Source organism: Scyliorhinus torazame, chromosome 16 (assembly GCF_047496885.1).
Source record: "Scyliorhinus torazame isolate Kashiwa2021f chromosome 16, sScyTor2.1, whole genome shotgun sequence".
In the NCBI taxonomy this organism is placed as follows: Eukaryota; Metazoa; Chordata; class Chondrichthyes; order Carcharhiniformes; family Scyliorhinidae; genus Scyliorhinus; species Scyliorhinus torazame.
Window position 1 is genome coordinate 4,300,401 of NC_092722.1, and position 16,910 is coordinate 4,317,310.

Below are 16,910 nucleotides of genomic sequence, written 5' to 3' on the forward strand. Positions count from 1 at the left end.
GCCTTGCCAGGTAGCGAAGGGGTGAGGGTTGTTTCCAGGGGCCTTCCCAAGGTTGGGTGGGTGAGAGGGCTCAAATGAATGTGGGGGGCTGGAAAGGGGGTGTGTGATGGGAAGATTGGGACAGCCTTACAAAATGGCGCCCTGATCTGCTCGCCAGCAGGAAACCCTCTAAGCGCGGCCTTGGTGGAGAGAAGCTCCCTGAGGCCCCCAAAAACGGGAAGTGCCGTTGGATAGCGGGATGATCTTGGCGCTGCAGCTGCCGAGAAATATCTCGCTAAACTCGCCGTTCGGTAGACTCAAGTTAAAGTTCGCTGAATCGCGCCCAATAACTTTAAAGTATTCTCTCATAGAATCATAGGATCATAGATCGCCCAGATCCAGAGGTGCTAACTAAAATGAGGTTTAGTTGTTTTTTCTGAACATAAAGAGTTCCTGGTGGATATGACTCATTTATAACCAATATGATTTTCCAATTGTATTCTGGTGGTAAGGAAATTCCAATCTCTCTGTTAAATTGACATAATGCTTCCTTGTCACAGAAACTGAAAATAAGAAGCCATCTTTTTAAACTCAGGGCGACAGTTCAGTTCACTCTTTCTCATGCAGCAAGTGTAATCTGTGAGACTATAATACAAATGTAATGTCAATCGAAAATTGGTATTAAATTATACCATGCTTGAAGGAGAATTCTATTGGGGTGGAAAGGGCTTGTCCCCTTTTATTCTGAACATATTCATATCTCTTGAGAATAATTCGTTGAAAGCTCCCTTCAGTGAGCCTTGGAGGTCCCAGTTTAATGAAAGTGGATGTGCTGTACTGAGAGCAGGGGGGCTCTCAAGGAACAAACCCAACCTCACCGCCTGCTATTATCTGGATTAATCAGGAAATATTTATCTTTTCAAAGTAGTTTTGCTACCCTTCCAGCTAAAGTCAGCAAGAGCCACTTTTTAAATAAAGATTCAAGTATACCGCTTTGGATACTTGTGGGGGGGACGACTTACCAGGGGTAAGCCATGGGGTACGGGCCTCTGGCACGGAGTCTGTCCCTGTTGCTCAGAAGGGAAGGGGGGAGAGGAGCAGAGCATTAGTAATTGGGGACTCTATAGTCAGGGGCACAGATAGGAGATTTTGTGGGAGCGTGAGAGACTCACGTTTGGTATGTTGCCTCCCAGGTGCAAGGGTACGTGATGTCTCGGATCGTGTTTTCCGGGTCCTTAGGGGGGAGGGGGAGCAGCCCCAAGTCGTGGTCCACATTGGCACCAACGACATAGGTAGGAAAGGGGACAAGGATGTCAGGCAGGCTTTCAGGGAGCTAGGATGGAAGCTCAGAACTAGAACAAACAGAGTTGTTATCTCTGGGTTGTTGCCCGTGCCACGTGATAGTGAGATGAGGAATAGGGAGAGAGAGCATTTAAACACGTGGCTACAGGGATGGTGCAGGCGGGAGGGTTTCAGATTTTTGGATAACTGGGGCTCTTTCTGGGGAAGGTGGGACCTCTACAGACAGGATGGTCTACATCTGAACCTGAGGGGCACAAATATCCTGGGGGGGAGATTTGTTAGTGCTCTTTGGGGGGGTTTAAACTAATGCAGCAGGGGCATGGGAACCTGGATTGTAGTTTTAGGGTAAGGGAGAATGAGAGTATAGAGGTCAGGAGCACAGATTTGACGTCGCAGGAGGGGGCCAGCGTTCAGGTAGGTGGTTTGAAGTGTGTCTACTTCAATGCCAGGAGTATACGAAACAAGGTAGGGGAACTGGCAGCGTGGGTTGGTACCTGGGACTTCGATGTTGTGGCCATTTCGGAGACATGGATAGAGCAGGGACAGGAATGGATGTTGCAGGTTCCGGGGTTTAGGTGTTTTAGTAAGCTCAGAGAAGGAGGCAAAAGAGGGGGAGGTGTGGCGCTGCTAGTCAAGAGCAGTATTACGGTGGCGGAGAGGATGCTAGATGGGGACTCTTCTTCCGAGGTAGTATTGGCTGAAGTTAGAAACAGGAAAGGAGAGGTCACCCTGTTGGGAGTTTTTTATAGGCCTCCTAATAGTTCTAGGGATGTAGAGGAAAGGATGGCGAAGATGATTCTGGATATGAGCGAAAGTAACAGGGTAGTTATTATGGGAGACTTTAACTTTCCAAATATTGACTGGAAAATATATAGTTCGAGTACAATAGATGGGTCGTTTTTTGTACAGTGTGTGCAGGAGGGTTTCCTGAAACAATATGTTGACAGGCCAACAAGAGGCGAGGCCACGTTGGATTTGGTTTTGGGTAATGAACCAGGCCAGGTGTTGGATTTGGAGGTAGGAGAGCACTTTGGGGACAGTGACCACAATTCGGTGACGTTTACGTTAATGATGGAAAGGGATAAGTATACACCGCAGGGCAAGAGTTATAGCTGGGGGAAGGGCAATTATGATGCCATTAGACGTGACTTGGGGGGGATAAGGTGGAGAAGTAGGCTGCAAGTGTTGGGCACACTGGATAAGTGGGGCTTGTTCAAGGATCAGCTACTGCGTGTTCTTGATAAGTATGTACCGGTCAGACAGGGAGGAAGGCGTCGAGCGAGGGAACCGTGGTTTACCAAGGAAGTGGAATCTCTTGTTAAGAGGAAGAAGAAGGCCTATGTGAAGATGAAGTGTGAAGTTTCGGTTGGGGCGATGGATAGTTACAAGGTAGCGAGGAAGGATCTAAAGAGAGAGCTAAGACGAGCAAGGAGGGGACATGAGAAGTATTTGGCAGGAAGGATCAAGGAAAACCCAAAAGCTTTCTATAGGTATGTCAGGAATAAGCGAATGACTAGGGAAAGAGTAGGACCAGTCAAGGACAGGGATGGGAAATTGTGTGTGGAGTCTGAAGAGATAGGCGAGATACTAAATGAATATTTTTCGTCAGTATTCACTCAGGAAAAAGATAATGTTGTGGAGGAGAATGCTGAGCCCCAGGCTAATAGAATAGATGGCATTGAGGTACGTAGGGAAGAGGTGTTGGCAATTCTGGACAGGCTGAAAATAGATAAGTCCCCGGGACCTGATGGGATTTATCCTAGGATTCTCTGGGAGGCCAGGGAAGAGATTGCTGGACCTTTGGCTTTGATTTTTATGTCATCATTGGCTACAGGAATAGTGCCAGAGGACTGGAGGACAGCAAATGTGGTCCCTTTGTTCAAAAAGGGGAGCAGAGACAACCCCGGCAACTATAGACCGGTGAGCCTCACGTCTGTAGTGGGTAAAGTCTTGGAGGGGATTATAAGGGACAAGATTTATAATCATCTAGATAGGAATAATATGATCAGGGATAGTCAGCATGGTTTTGTGAAGGGTAGGTCATGCCTCACAAACCTTATTGAGTTCTTTGAGAAGGTGACTGAACAGGTAGACGAGGGTAGAGCAGTTGATGTGGTGTATATGGATTTCAGCAAAGCGTTTGATAAGGTTCCCCACGGTAGGCTATTGCAAAAAATACGGAGGCTGGGGATTGAGGGTGATTTAGAGATGTGGATCAGAAATTGGCTAGCTGAAAGAAGACAGGGTGGTGGTTGATGGGAAATGTTCAGAATGGAGTACAGTCACAAGTGGAGTACCACAAGGATCTGTTCTGGGGCCGTTGCTGTTTGTCATTTTTATCAATGACCTAGAGGAAGGCGCAGAAGGGTGGGTGAGTAAATTTGCAGACGATACTAAAGTCGGTGGTGTTGTCGATAGTGTGGAAGGATGTAGCAGGTTACAGAGGGATATAGATAAGCTGCAGAGCTGGGCTGAGAGGTGGCAAATGGAGTTTAATGTAGAGAAGTGTGAGGTGATTCACTTTGGAAGGAATAACAGGAATGCGGAATATTTGGCTAATGGTAAAGTTCTTGAAAGTGTGGATGAGCAGAGGGATCTAGGTGTCCATGTACATAGATCCCTGAAAGTTGCCACCCAGGTTGATAGGGTTGTGAAGAAGGCCTATGGAGTGTTGGCCTTTATTGGTAGAGGGATTGAGTTCCGGAGTCGGGAGGTCATGTTGCAGCTGTACAGAACTCTGGTCCGGCCGCATTTGGAGTATTGCGTACAGTTCTGGTCACCGCATTATAGGAAGGACGTGGAGGCTTTGGAGCGGGTGCAGAGGAGATTTACCAGGATGTTGCCTGGTATGGAGGGAAAATCTTATGAGGAAAGGCTGACGGACTTGAGGTTGTTTTCGTTGGAGAGAAGAAGGTTAAGAGGAGACTTAATAGAGGCATACAAAATGATCAGGGGGTTGGATAGGGTGGACAGTGAGAGCCTTCTCCCGCGGATGGATATGGCTGGCACGAGGGGACATAACTTTAAACTGAGGGGTAATAGATATAGGACAGAGGTCAGAGGTAGGTTCTTTACGCAAAGAGTAGTGAGGCCGTGGAATGCCCTACCTGCTACAGTAGTGAACTCGCCAACATTGAGGGCATTTAAAAGTTTATTGGATAAACATATGGATGATAATGGCATAGTGTAGGTTAGATGGCTTTTGTTTCGGTGCAACATCGTGGGCCGAAGGGCCTGTACTGCGCTGTATTGTTCTATGTTCTATGTTCTATGTTCTATTCTTCCTCTGTCAGTAAATGAATGAATTGAACAAAGTGACACCCAGTGGAGATCCTCCTCCACCAAAGGTTAGGAAGAGAACGTTTGTTTACACAAAGTGTCAGCCTTAAGGACGAGCAATGGTTCTTCAAAAGTACATGTTTGTTCAAAATGAAATATTGAGACATCCAAATGAACAAAGGACAATAGAGCACAGGAACAGGCCCTTCAGCTCTCCAAGCCTGTACCAGTCATGATACCAACCTTGGCCAAAAACCTCAGCACTTCCTTGTGCCGTATCCCTCTATACCCATCCTATCCATGTATTTGTCAAGATGCTTTTTGAACGCCGTTAATATATCTGCTTCCACAACCTCCCCTGGCAACACGTTCCAGGCACTCACCACCCTCTGTGTAAAATACCTGCCTCGCACATCTCCTCTAAACTTTGCCCCATGGACCTTAAACCTATGCCCCCTGGAGACTGACCCCTCCACCCTGGGAAAGAGTGCCTACCCATCCACTCTATCCATGACCCTCATAATCTTGTAGACCTCTATCAGGTCACCCCTCACCCTCCGTCATGCTAATGAAAACAATTCCACTGAAATGCATCACATTAGCAGTTCCCTTTGATTAATCAATTTAATAAACGCTGGGAGCCATTTTAACTTTTAGAACCAAGCGGAAATTGAAGTAATAGCAAAGAGTCCATGTGGACCCTGCGTAACATTTGACTCTCATCTAAAGTCAATTGGCGAGGTACAACACTCGCTGCTAATTCAGCATCAAAGTATTTTGCCATTAATAAAAGTAAAAATTATCCCAGCATCTGTAGATGATATAAAAGAACAAATATTTTCCTCAAGAAATAATTCCAATATGTAGAAATAAAATGTGAATTATTATGTGAAGAAAATGTGAATTGATTTTCAACAGTTCAGCATTTATAATGCAAGAAGGAGCGCTGGAGCTGGTTCTGAAGAAGAATGAACTAAGGGAAAAAATACAAATTGACAAAACACAAATACATGGGGAAAGGAAAAGGATAAATGATTTTCGAAAAAATGTGCACATTAAATGCTCCGAAATAATGTGTTGGTTTCAAGCCTTCATTTACTGTACATGGTTCTGACGTGATTTTCAGGAATATAAATAAACATGAAGGAGTCAACAGATGATTGTGAAGATGAAACGCTGATATTTACTATCCTCTATCCACGTACAGGAAGCCAATGAAAGATGTTGAAAAACAAAAGCTGGAACATAGAAAAGCGGTTGAAGATGCTAAAAAATACAACCAAAAATCAATACAGTATCTGAAAGAATCTTTGGCTAGGTAAAGCTCACATGTAAAACCATAGGAGGGAATGGTACATTCATGAGGGTGAACTAATAACAAAAAGATTTCTTGTAAACATAAAAATTAATCTTTTAGAAGAGACTTTCCTTTTTTACCAAACATGAGGATAGCAATTAAGAACATTATGAGACTTAAAAATAAAACTACTCCAGATTTTCCTTGCCAATAATTTTCACACTTCACCTCTTCTAGCATCAGTCAGACACATTAGAGAAATAGTAATAGAGACAGGTTATTTTTATTCTGTCACCAAACTCACATTCTACTCCTAATACCCTGAATCTTCTATTTGAATCGAAAATCATAATTCAGGTATCCTGCAGTATTTTGCTGCATTCAAAAGCAGCAAATGATGCAAGTTAATACTTTGTGTACCAAACCCTGCGGTGCTCAGTTACCTACACTGGTCTCTGATTAAGCCGTTCCTGGATTTTGTAATTAGTTTCCTTGTTTTCAAGTCCCTCCCAAGGCCTCCCTCCTTTCAATGCATGTAATCTCCCCCAGTCCTGTAGCCCACCAAGATATTTATAGTCTTCTAATTCTGGTCATTTGAGAATCCCCTAATTTTAATCACTTCACCATTTGTAAACATGCCTCCAGCTGCATTGGTCCTAATTGGTCTGGAATTCTCTCTCCATACCTCTCTGCACTCCAGATACCTCTTTGATCAAGCTTTCAACCATGTGTCCTAACATCTCCTTATTTATCTCGGTGCCAAATTTGGGGTTTCTGACTCTATTAAAGGCCCGATATAAAGACAAGTTATTGTCATCAAGCATGGATTTCACAAGAATTTCTTGCTGCGGTGATATGAAATTCCCATTTGATTCAGCAAATCAGAATTTCTTTGTTCCGTCCAGTTTCGCAGCGATCTCAGTGTGAATGTGCTTCAATAATTGACATTTCTGTCAGCATGTTAATAGAACAAGGTATTTCAAATTGATCGTCTCAACTATTCGCATCCTTGGAGACCCAAACCATTTGTCATCCTAGTGTCCAGACCAAACATTGGCTCATTGAAAGGTCAATAACTGTATGCTGCTGCTTTAACAGATTAATTTATCCTTTAAGAAATCAGGGCACCTATCATTGCTTGGTCTGACCTCAGACAATAAGGACGCGTATACAGACTATCGCTAAAATTTAGAGTTTGCGGGGCATAAATCCTTTCTAAGAAAAGACTGACAGAAGCAAAGAATTTCATTATTATCAGGAATGATTTAGCATTAGAAGGGGACAGATGACCATATGAATACAATTGAGGAATGATAACTGCGATGAATTTTTAATTGTTAATTCCTATAGATTACCATGATTAGTGGAGAAAGTTTATGGGGGAAATTGGGGCAGGTTAGAACGTGTTGTGGAACTATGTAATGTGTATCGGGGAGTTTGAGGACAACCGAAGGCTGAGGTAAAAGTGTGTTGGTATTGTTTCTCTTATAGAATGTGAGGCGGTTATCACAGCAGAGGCTATGCACGATCCATGAAAACTGGTTAGTAACTGGTTGTTGATTCTGGGACCCAATGATCATCAAATTGTTGATCAAATAATGGGTATATTTTCTCATTATCACAGCTGCTGGCAATAGTGTAAGAGAATAAATTAAACCATGGTTTAGCACAGGGCTAAATCGCTGGCTTTTAAAGCAGACCAAGGCAGGCCAGCAGCACGGTTCAATTCCCATACCAGCCTCCCCGAACAGGCGCTGGAATGTGGCGACTAGGGGCTTTTCACAGTAACTTCATTTGAAGCCTACTTGTGACCATAAGCAATTTTAATTTCATTTCATTTCAAGATATAATAATAAGTACTGTATGAATCTAAGTTGTTACAAAAATAAACTGAAATGAAATTCTGAGTATGGTGTATGTTTCATCTCGAAATAGAACTCGCCAAGAAGAGGCTGACAAAGAACTCAAGATGAGAGAAGATCTGGAGAAGAGGATGCAAGTCATATTGGCATTGAAGAACAACATTGCAATGAGCCGAGTAAATATTGCTTTCAGAGATAATTTGATAAACAGAGGCTGAGATTTTTACTTTGGTTTTTGTCGGGCGGGTTCGGTGACGTGAGTGGAAAATCTTGCGAGTGCTCCCAAATCGTAGTTTACGCTGATGTGAACACTTGACTTGATTGTACACTCCCACCCCCACCCCCCAACCCCCCCCCCCCCCCCCCCCCCCCCCCTCCCACCCCCATCAGTGAGGAAGAGTGTTTCCCAACATTCAGTGTCGGAAACATCATTTTAATATATGTATTATCATCTCATTATCGTGCCTCTATGCTCCTGAATCATGTTTGCACCCCCTTGTCAAGAAATCCATTCACACCGGCGTTAGGGCAGAAAGGTGCGAAACCCACCTGCTCTCCCAATCTGTGCACCTGGTGAGCAGAGACCTCTCAGGGAAGCTCAGGTCTGTGCGTTGTGCGGATTGCGTTGTGGGGGGGCAGGGGTGGGCGATGGTGTGAATTTTATGTTTATTTAACTAAGTGGGAGGGGCAGTGTGCTGCCCACCAGCTTCACAGCCAGCTTTTCCCGCCCAATTTTTTTTTCTAACTTAATTTAAAAAAATGCTGGAGGCAGGTCAAGCGCACCCCGCCAGCAAATTCCGCCTTCAAGAGATTGGGGATGCCCTGGTCATATCAAAACATGGATCTCCCCATGAATACGGGAATCCCAGTCCTCCCCGCCACAGACTTCCTCAATGGAAGCCCTCCTCCGGCACTGCCAGAGTACTGCCCAGGAGTGACACTGCACCACCCCCACCTACCCCGGGGGCCCTACTTTCCTGTGTTACCCCCCCCCCCCCCCCCCCCCCCACCCACTCCCGACGGGGACCATTTGGCAGGTTCCCCTTCTACAAAGCATGCTGTAAGCTCACTGAGCATTGAGGGACTTCGTTTTACCTTATTTAATGTTTGTTCATGCTGCAGGACCAAAGGTAATCTATATTGTATATTCCTTAGCTCTTACAATTAAAAGGTTTCTGCATAAGACTAAGTTAAATATCCATGTGCTGATAGGGAAGCCTGCGAGTAATACAGGCGAACAAAAGTGCTCAGGCTGCTGCAGAGAAACAAAAGAAATTAAGTGCATCTGTGCACCCGGAAAGCGGAAGCTTCTTACAACATAAGTTCCAGCAAAAGCGTTTAAAGGAATTTGAGAAAAAGAAACAGTGAGTATTTTTGACTTCATCAAGTTGAATATACCCCTTCTTAATTTACATATATGGGAGATTAGCAACTCAGTTCTACAATAAAAATATAAGTAGATAAATGAGTCAGAGAACATATATATTCAAAGATTTAGAATTCATTTATGCATTCACCCATAAATCAGAGCTTTTAGGAGCATCACTGTGTCAGCCAAAATGATTTGGAGGCAGGAAGGGACCTGAGACAGGAGGCACAGCCAATAGTGCATTTCACAGCAAACTAAGTCTATTTATTCAACAGATTCTGGTGAAATAATTCATTCCAACAAACAGTCTACCAAGTCTATTCAAAAAGAGTCTCTATGAATTACAGCAAACAGAACTCATTGCCAAAACTGCAGCAACCTCTCCCAGTAAAAACAGGGTGATTGCTCAGTGAATAAAGGACAGTTATACACATTGCATCCACAAAATAATAATAATCGCTTATTGTCACAAGTAGGCTTCAATGAAGTTACTGTGAAAAGCCCCTAGTCGCCACATTCCGGCACCTGTTCGGGGAGGCTGGAATGGGAATTGAACCCGCGCTGCTGGCATTGCTCTGCAATACAAGCCTGCTGTTTAGCCCACTGTGCTAAACCAGCCCCTCCATCCCAGTTACTTAAAGCAATGCTGCCTCCAAGCATGATTGAAAGGGGAATTATCCAAATATCTCTACTGTGGCCGGCAATAGTGATATTACTGTTTGCATCAGGTACAAGTTGACTACCTTCTTCCAAACTATCCGAAAAAATGTGAAAATAAAAAACCGTGATTCTCTTCAAGATTAGTCAGTGCAGTACCTCAGAGAGAAAAACATTTTATTAATGTGCTCTGTCTGTCCTGCTTGCTGCCATCTCTGTGAAGTGATATTTGAGAAAGACTGGAAGTAGTGAGTGGCGACAGGGATTGGAGAATCTAGCTTGCATTGTGGGGCCAGGCCACGAGCAGGAACGTGCACTCCCGAGAGTAAACAGCAACACCATTCTCCCATAACTTGCTGCAAGGTCACCTTTGATACTTTCAACAAACAGTCAGTGAAATAAATTTCTGGTTTCAATTGTGAATGCCCATGGTGTTTTGTTGATTTCAAACCTTATATTTCCAAAGAATAAAATACATATAAACTGACAAGATTATATAAATCAAGATGTTTTATAAATTAACTACATTATGTATAAATGAACTACTTTATCCATGTGATGATTTTCAGTAGAAATATCTCAGGGGAGGTTTCATGTTTGTTGTGTTACGTAATTTGGAATAACACAAGCTGCCACTTGATGCAGTTTTTAGTAAAAGATGCTCCAGACTTTGAAGTGAGTTCAATGTGTTTTATTGAACTATTAGCACAGTTCTCAATGAGTTCGACTCTCTGCTAATCTAAATGTAGTAACTCAGTCCAACTGAACCAGCCTTGCCCTAAGCCACGTGCTAGGGTGTGAGCTGAGGATGCACCCTGTCTCACTCTGTCGATGTTGGTCTGTGGAAAGAGGCCTCATCCCTTTTATAGTGAGATACCACCCCTGAGTGTCCTGACTGCTCATTGGTCGTGTCCTAATCCATGTGTTCATTAGCTGCATGTTTGCATATCATGACAATGTTGACAGCAATTCAAATGTATGACGATATCAACTATAGACAGACTCTCAGTCCAACCCATCCCATGCCATTAGTTTCAACAACTTTTTTCTGACTGCTTTTGAAATACCTGCACATGTGGGTACATCCAGGGTCTGACATATGAACACAGATTTTGGCATACTTACAAGCTCTGCGAATTTGCACTAAAAACGCAACCATAAAGTTCATCAACTGAGGGGTCGGAGTATTAATAGCACACAGAAATCTAAATAATGAGCCCAGATTGCAACACTCAGCCTTGGAAAATGATATTTGTTTCATGCTGTTTCATGTGGTGTGCACAGGAATTTAGCACAGTTTAAAATTCACTGGTACAAGATGGTATATGACAGACGTCAATAGTTAGTTTATCATTTCCAAATGCAGCACAGACTGTATTTTTAGAGTTTTGGTTTGAGTCCCACCTCCCTTATGTCTGTTAAGGGATTATTTCAATTACTCTGAGCCAACCATAGTGAATGAGCACAGGCAGTGTACAGTGATTGCACCCTCTTTGTGAGATGAAGAATCCTCCCAAGATTTTGGCAAGATTTCTTTCTTCTTTGATGTGCTGAACCCTTACAGCGTGGGAGGAATTGTAGAATTATAGAATTTACAGTGCTGGAAAAGGCCATTCAGCCCATCGAGTCTGCACCAGCCCTTGGAAAGAGCACTCTACTTAAGCCTACAACTCCACCCTATACCCGAACTCAGCAGCCCCACCTAAACTTTTGGACAGTAAGGGGCAATTTTGCATCGCCAATCCACCTAACCTGCACTTCTTTGGACAGTGGGAGTAACCGGAGCGCCGGAGGATAAACCCATGCAGACATGGGGAGAACGTGCAGAATCCGCACCGACAGTCACCCAAGGCCGGAATTAAACCCGGGACCCTGGAGCTGTGAGGCAGCAGTGCTAACCACCGTGCCGCCCTAGATAAATAGAAAGACTGAGAGAGAGAACCTGTCCACTAGGCTACCAGTCCTTAAACCTATTGAGGCTCTTACTTTCCAATTAATTGCTATGAAAGGCCTCAATCCACTTCCATTGTCATAAAACTCTGGACAGTGGCCTGCGGGCTGAAGTGCAAAGGCTGTTTTTGAAAGGACTACTTCTGAAAGGGTGGGAAGGCAGCAGGATACATCAATGTGGAGGGGAGGGGGGTGCCTTGTGCATATCAAAGGTAATTCCCCCCCCCCCTCCTCTTCTTTCATTCCCCATCACATGCCTTCCAAAACCCAATTCCCCCCTCCAACCTCTCTCTCCCCAGGCTCTGAGATGCCGTCTGGTCTTACTTGTGACAATAATAAAGATTATTATAAATGTAAGTATTTTATTACGTTTAGTGTTTAATTCAAACGCAAATGTTAATCGAAAGATCAGTAGGACATCCACCTATCCACCCCCCCCACCCCCCGCCCCCGACCAACCAATCAGGACGTGTTTTTAGTGGGGGCGGCATGTAAAATAGAGCAGGTGACCAGACCCCCGCCATCTTCCTGTCGATCTCCTGAGCTCACTGCCATAAGATGGTAGGTGAAAGGGCAACAAAATCAAAATTGGTAAATAATTAAGGTTCAATTAAACTTGTTGACAAGTCAATCCACCCTGATAATACTCTGCCAGCACCATAATGCTGTCGGAATGGGCAGGCCATTTAGAGTTTTTAAAAGGGCTGGGAGGAAGTACCATCTTCGGAGGTACTCTTTCTACATCTGGGGGCAGCCCTGCTCAGATTTTTTCATTTTCCAATTCTCTTCCCGCATCCAGCGTGCACTAAGCATCTGTTGTTGTAGCTAGTTATTCCTGGATTAGGTCGCTAGTCTGTCATCAGAGGTTTATAGATTGAGAGGCACCACTCCCCATCAAGCATTTCTGACCAGGAGTCTCTCACAATCTTACCTCCACCCATTGAAGTATTGGAAGGATTTGCAGGTTGACAATCTGTTTGGCTACATTTCGAATGCACCTTCCTCGGCCATCAAGCCCTGGGGTGGGACTCAAAACTGAACCTTCTGCTTCAGACAGAGATGTTACTCACTGCGCCACGAGACTTTCTCCCGCTAAGGTAGTATCACCCCCTTCCTCCCTACCTGCTCTCCAAAACGCATTGCCCTTATCCTCCCTAAGTTGGCCAAAGCCTCCTTGCCCAATAATCAAAGAACCCTCCCCATAATCAAAGACCACTTCCACCCGGCTTACTCACTCTTCCAACTTCTTCCATCGGGCAGGAGATACAAAAGTCTGAGAACACGCATGAACAGACTCAAAAACAGCTTCTTCCCCGCTGTCACCAGACTCCTAAATGACCCTCTTATGGACTGACCTCATTAACACTACACCCCTGTATGCTTCATCCGATGCCAGTGCTTATGTAGTTACATTGTGTACCTTGTGTTGCCCTATTATGTATTTATTTTAATTTAATTTTATTCTCATGTACTTAATGATTTGTTGAGCTGCTCGCAGAAAAATACTTTTCACTGTACCTCGGTACATATGACAATAAACAAAATCCAAATCCAACACCCATGCTTTTCCTCACTCCAGGTTTCATTGGGCCTCCATCGTGGGAATGGTTAGAATCCTGGCAACCTGCTGTCTCATGGCGTCGAGGTCCCAGGTTCGATCCCGGTTCTGGGTCACTGTCCGTGTGGAGTTTGCGCATTCTCCTGGTTTAGCACAGGGCTAAACCGCTGGCTTTGAAAGCAGACCAAGGCAGGCCAGCAGCACGGTTCAATTTCCGTACCAGCCTCCCTGAACAGGCGCCGGAATGTGGCGACTAGGGGCTTTTCACAGTAACTTCACTTGAAGCTTACTCGTGACAATAAGCGATTTTCATTTCATTTCATTTTCATTTAATTTTTCCCCATGTTTGCGTGGGTTTCGCCCACAACCCAAAGATGTGCAGGCTAGGTGGATTAGCCACGCTAAATTGCCCCTTAATAGGAAAAAATGAATTGGGTACACTAAATTTATTTTTAAAAAAGAATCATAGCAATGCTCACTCATGAGCTCTTAGCACTGTGGGATTACTGGAGCTGTCAGCCTATCAAATTAGCTGGCAGCTTCCAAGGGCAGGACTTACTCCCCAGGGAGGGAAAGGAGTCCCATTCTCACCCCCCAAACCTGTGGCTGTGGGGTGGGCTGGAATGGAGCGAGTCGACTTTTCTTTCAAGGGGGTGAACCATCCACCCCACTCCCTTTACCAGAAGGAAAAAAACAGTAAAATACTGGTCCAAATTGTTTTTCTTATTGGGCTGCAGCCCTGCTGTCTGTCTGTGTTACAGAGTGGTTAGAATGTGGTACTTGCTGCCACATTGAGTAGCTGAGTTGAGTATTTAGCAGGAGGTTAAATAAGAGACGAGGAAAAAAGGGACAGAAGGATGTGTTAAGAGTGAGATGGAGTAAGACAAGAGGAGGCTCCTGTGGAACATAAATATCAGGATAGAAGTGTTGGACTGAATACCTCTTTGTGCCATTAATTCAGTGTAACTACTGGAGTTTTGTCATGTTTGAAAGGGCGTTTACAGAAGAGCAGAAAACTTTGAAGGCGGAAATTATGGCAAAGCTCCTTCGGGAAGAATCCAATATGGAAAAGAAGAAAAGGGTCTATCCTGTACTATTTCCAGAAACTCCAAAGAGCCACGATGACAGTTCAGAGGTGTGGAATCTAAGAAAAAAACTGCTGCATTACATCGACACCCCTGAAGATGAGAAAGATATAAATACTAGTGACGTAAGTGACATAATTAATCTGGCAAAATGAATAAATGTACCTGATTATACCACGTTATTGCAATTCTATTTACAACACACGTGTCCAGATTTGTAAAGATGCACATGCTGTCTAACTATGATGAAAGATTGTAACATTCCACAAAGCATATTAAGCTGGAATTTTCAATATTGAGTGCTGGGATAAAAAAATAGGACTCAAAATTATGACCCAGGTATAAGATCCACGGACGTGAAGTTTTCGCTAAATAAATATTTAAATATATGCAGATGTAATGGTGCTACATATAGTTTATCCTCTGGAGGTATTGAGTAATACTTTTATACTAAGTATGTATGTAATTGAAAAACTGGTTTGTGTATAATGAGTGACAATGCAGGGTGTCATTGTCATCAACCTCTCGAACTAAGAGGTAGTGGCTGTACAGGAACTCCTTTCAAAGTCAATTGGCGTAGTAACTTGCTGAAGGCTGTAAATGGGACTAAAAAGTGTAGTGTACCTTTCCTGTCAGTAATTCTGGGGCTGCTGATGCGATAAACTAGTTTTTCATATCATGCTGTTCTGCTAGTGCTGTGACCTATTCAAGTAGAAACGTTTCATCTTACTTGTGGAACATGTAATGGAACTTTGGGTGTGAGCAGGGGATGTGTGCCTGAGGCTTGGTAGGAGCCAAGCTCCCCAATAGAGCAGGAGTGCCGAATAACACAGTCTTAACAGAGCGTAGCAGGCCACAGTGAAGTAGTGCTGGTAACAGAAGTGCTGCCTAGGCAAAAAACTATCCCATCGACTTAAATATACATTGGGCACATAACAATAATATAATAATAATAACCTTTTATTGTCACAAGTATGAAGTTACTGTGAAAAGCCACATTCCGGCGCCTGTTCAGGGAGGCTGGCACAGGAATTGAACCTGTGCTGCTGGCCTTGTTCTGCATCACAAACCAGCTGTCTAGCCCACTGAGCCAAACCAGCTTCTAAGCTTCAAGAGCTGACTGTTATGAAGTCAGATCATCTGCTGCTGGCGTCTCAGGCATACAGTGGTGATTGTTATTCTTTTAAGCAGTTTCATCGTCCATTTTCTTAAGGAAGTTGAACCCCACTGTCCCATATTTGCTAATGTGGCAAGTTTGGATTTCGATGTTACATCTACACTGTTAATTGTTCCAAAAGGTATTTATTTCACGTTGTTTGGTACGATTAATAAAATGTTTTATTTTTATATAATATTTTTATATAATTATTTTTATTTATATGGGCAGCACGGTAGCACAGTGGTTAGCACAGTTGCTTCACAGCGCCAGGGATCCAGGTTCGATTCCTGGCTGGGTCACTGTCTGTGCGGAGTCTGCATGATCTCCCCGTGTCTGCGTGGGTTTCCTCCGGGTGCTCCAGTTTCCTCCCACAAGTCCCGAAAGACATGCTGTTAGGTGAATTGGACATTCTGAATTCTCCTTCAGTGTACCCGAACAGGCGCCGGAGTGTGGCGGCTTTTCCCTGTAACTTCATTGCAGTGTTAATGTAAGCCTACTTGTGACACTAATAAAGTCTATTAAATACTATTATTTTACAGCAGGTAAACATTGAGTGTAATGAAAAGTCATTTGAAACAGTAAATTAAGCTTCTGCTTGGGTTTGGTTGCACAGATGAAGAACACGTTCACTGGAGTATTAATTAGTATAAGAAGATCGGTTCACTCTGCTATCAGTTGTTCCACTAGATTAATAGTTCAGCATCCAACTGGCTGCAGCAGCTAAGCAATTTTAGACAAGCTTCTGCTCAAAAAGTATTTTCACAAACTCAGGTCTGGGTCCTCTTCATTACCGGGTGCCTGCGAATTCCAAATCTGGACAGGGTTATAAACAAACTCAAAAAGTCAGTGCCACTATTTTTAAATGCATAGCTTTTGATCGATTTATTTCTGTTCCCTGCAGCAAGAATGGCGATCCCCTTCACAAACATCAAATGATGAACCCGTTGCGGAACAAATTCAAGACACTTCCACGCAGGATGTCAGTGACCACGAGGAGGAAGAGGAAAGTCTTAATCTGCCTGAATTTTCAGGGCTTTGGAATAAGGAGCATAAACTCAGCAAGGTATAAAGAAAAATTATTCCAGCAGTGAGTCGTGATGATACACTGGGGCTTTGCAACCAAGGAGCATAGTACAGAGAGGCTAGTGAAAATACACTTATAAACTAAATCCATTTTTGTGCACTATGTGACTCCGCATCTTTTAGTCAAGAGAATCTAATATGGTACATTATGAATTGTAGGAAATTCAGCTGTGTGGGACAACATAGCCTCCCCATCGGAGAATGCAGGTCCAGTTAACCTATAGCAGTCCTGTTTGCTCCAGCAAAGCCCATGTTTAAATAAGCAGATTGGGAGGTTTAATTTGCACAGTCTATGAGCACTTTCGTGTCTTCCAGAAATTACATCACGCA

At 43.7% G+C, this 16,910-nt stretch overlaps 1 protein-coding gene across 2 annotated transcripts in view; it reads left to right on the forward strand.

Moving 5' to 3' along the window:
• The window catches only part of cfap74 (cilia and flagella associated protein 74), a 209,875-nt gene that overhangs the window by 69,144 nt on the left and 123,821 nt on the right, over positions 1-16,910 (forward strand). For both annotated transcript variants that reach the window (XM_072477806.1, XM_072477807.1), the window contains exons 8-12: positions 5,768-5,878; positions 7,793-7,895; positions 8,932-9,083; positions 14,247-14,463; positions 16,399-16,560. In XM_072477806.1, coding sequence (XP_072333907.1) covers positions 5,768-5,878; positions 7,793-7,895; positions 8,932-9,083; positions 14,247-14,463; positions 16,399-16,560 — 745 coding nt within the window. The remainder of the gene's footprint in view (positions 1-5,767; positions 5,879-7,792; positions 7,896-8,931; positions 9,084-14,246; positions 14,464-16,398; positions 16,561-16,910) is intronic.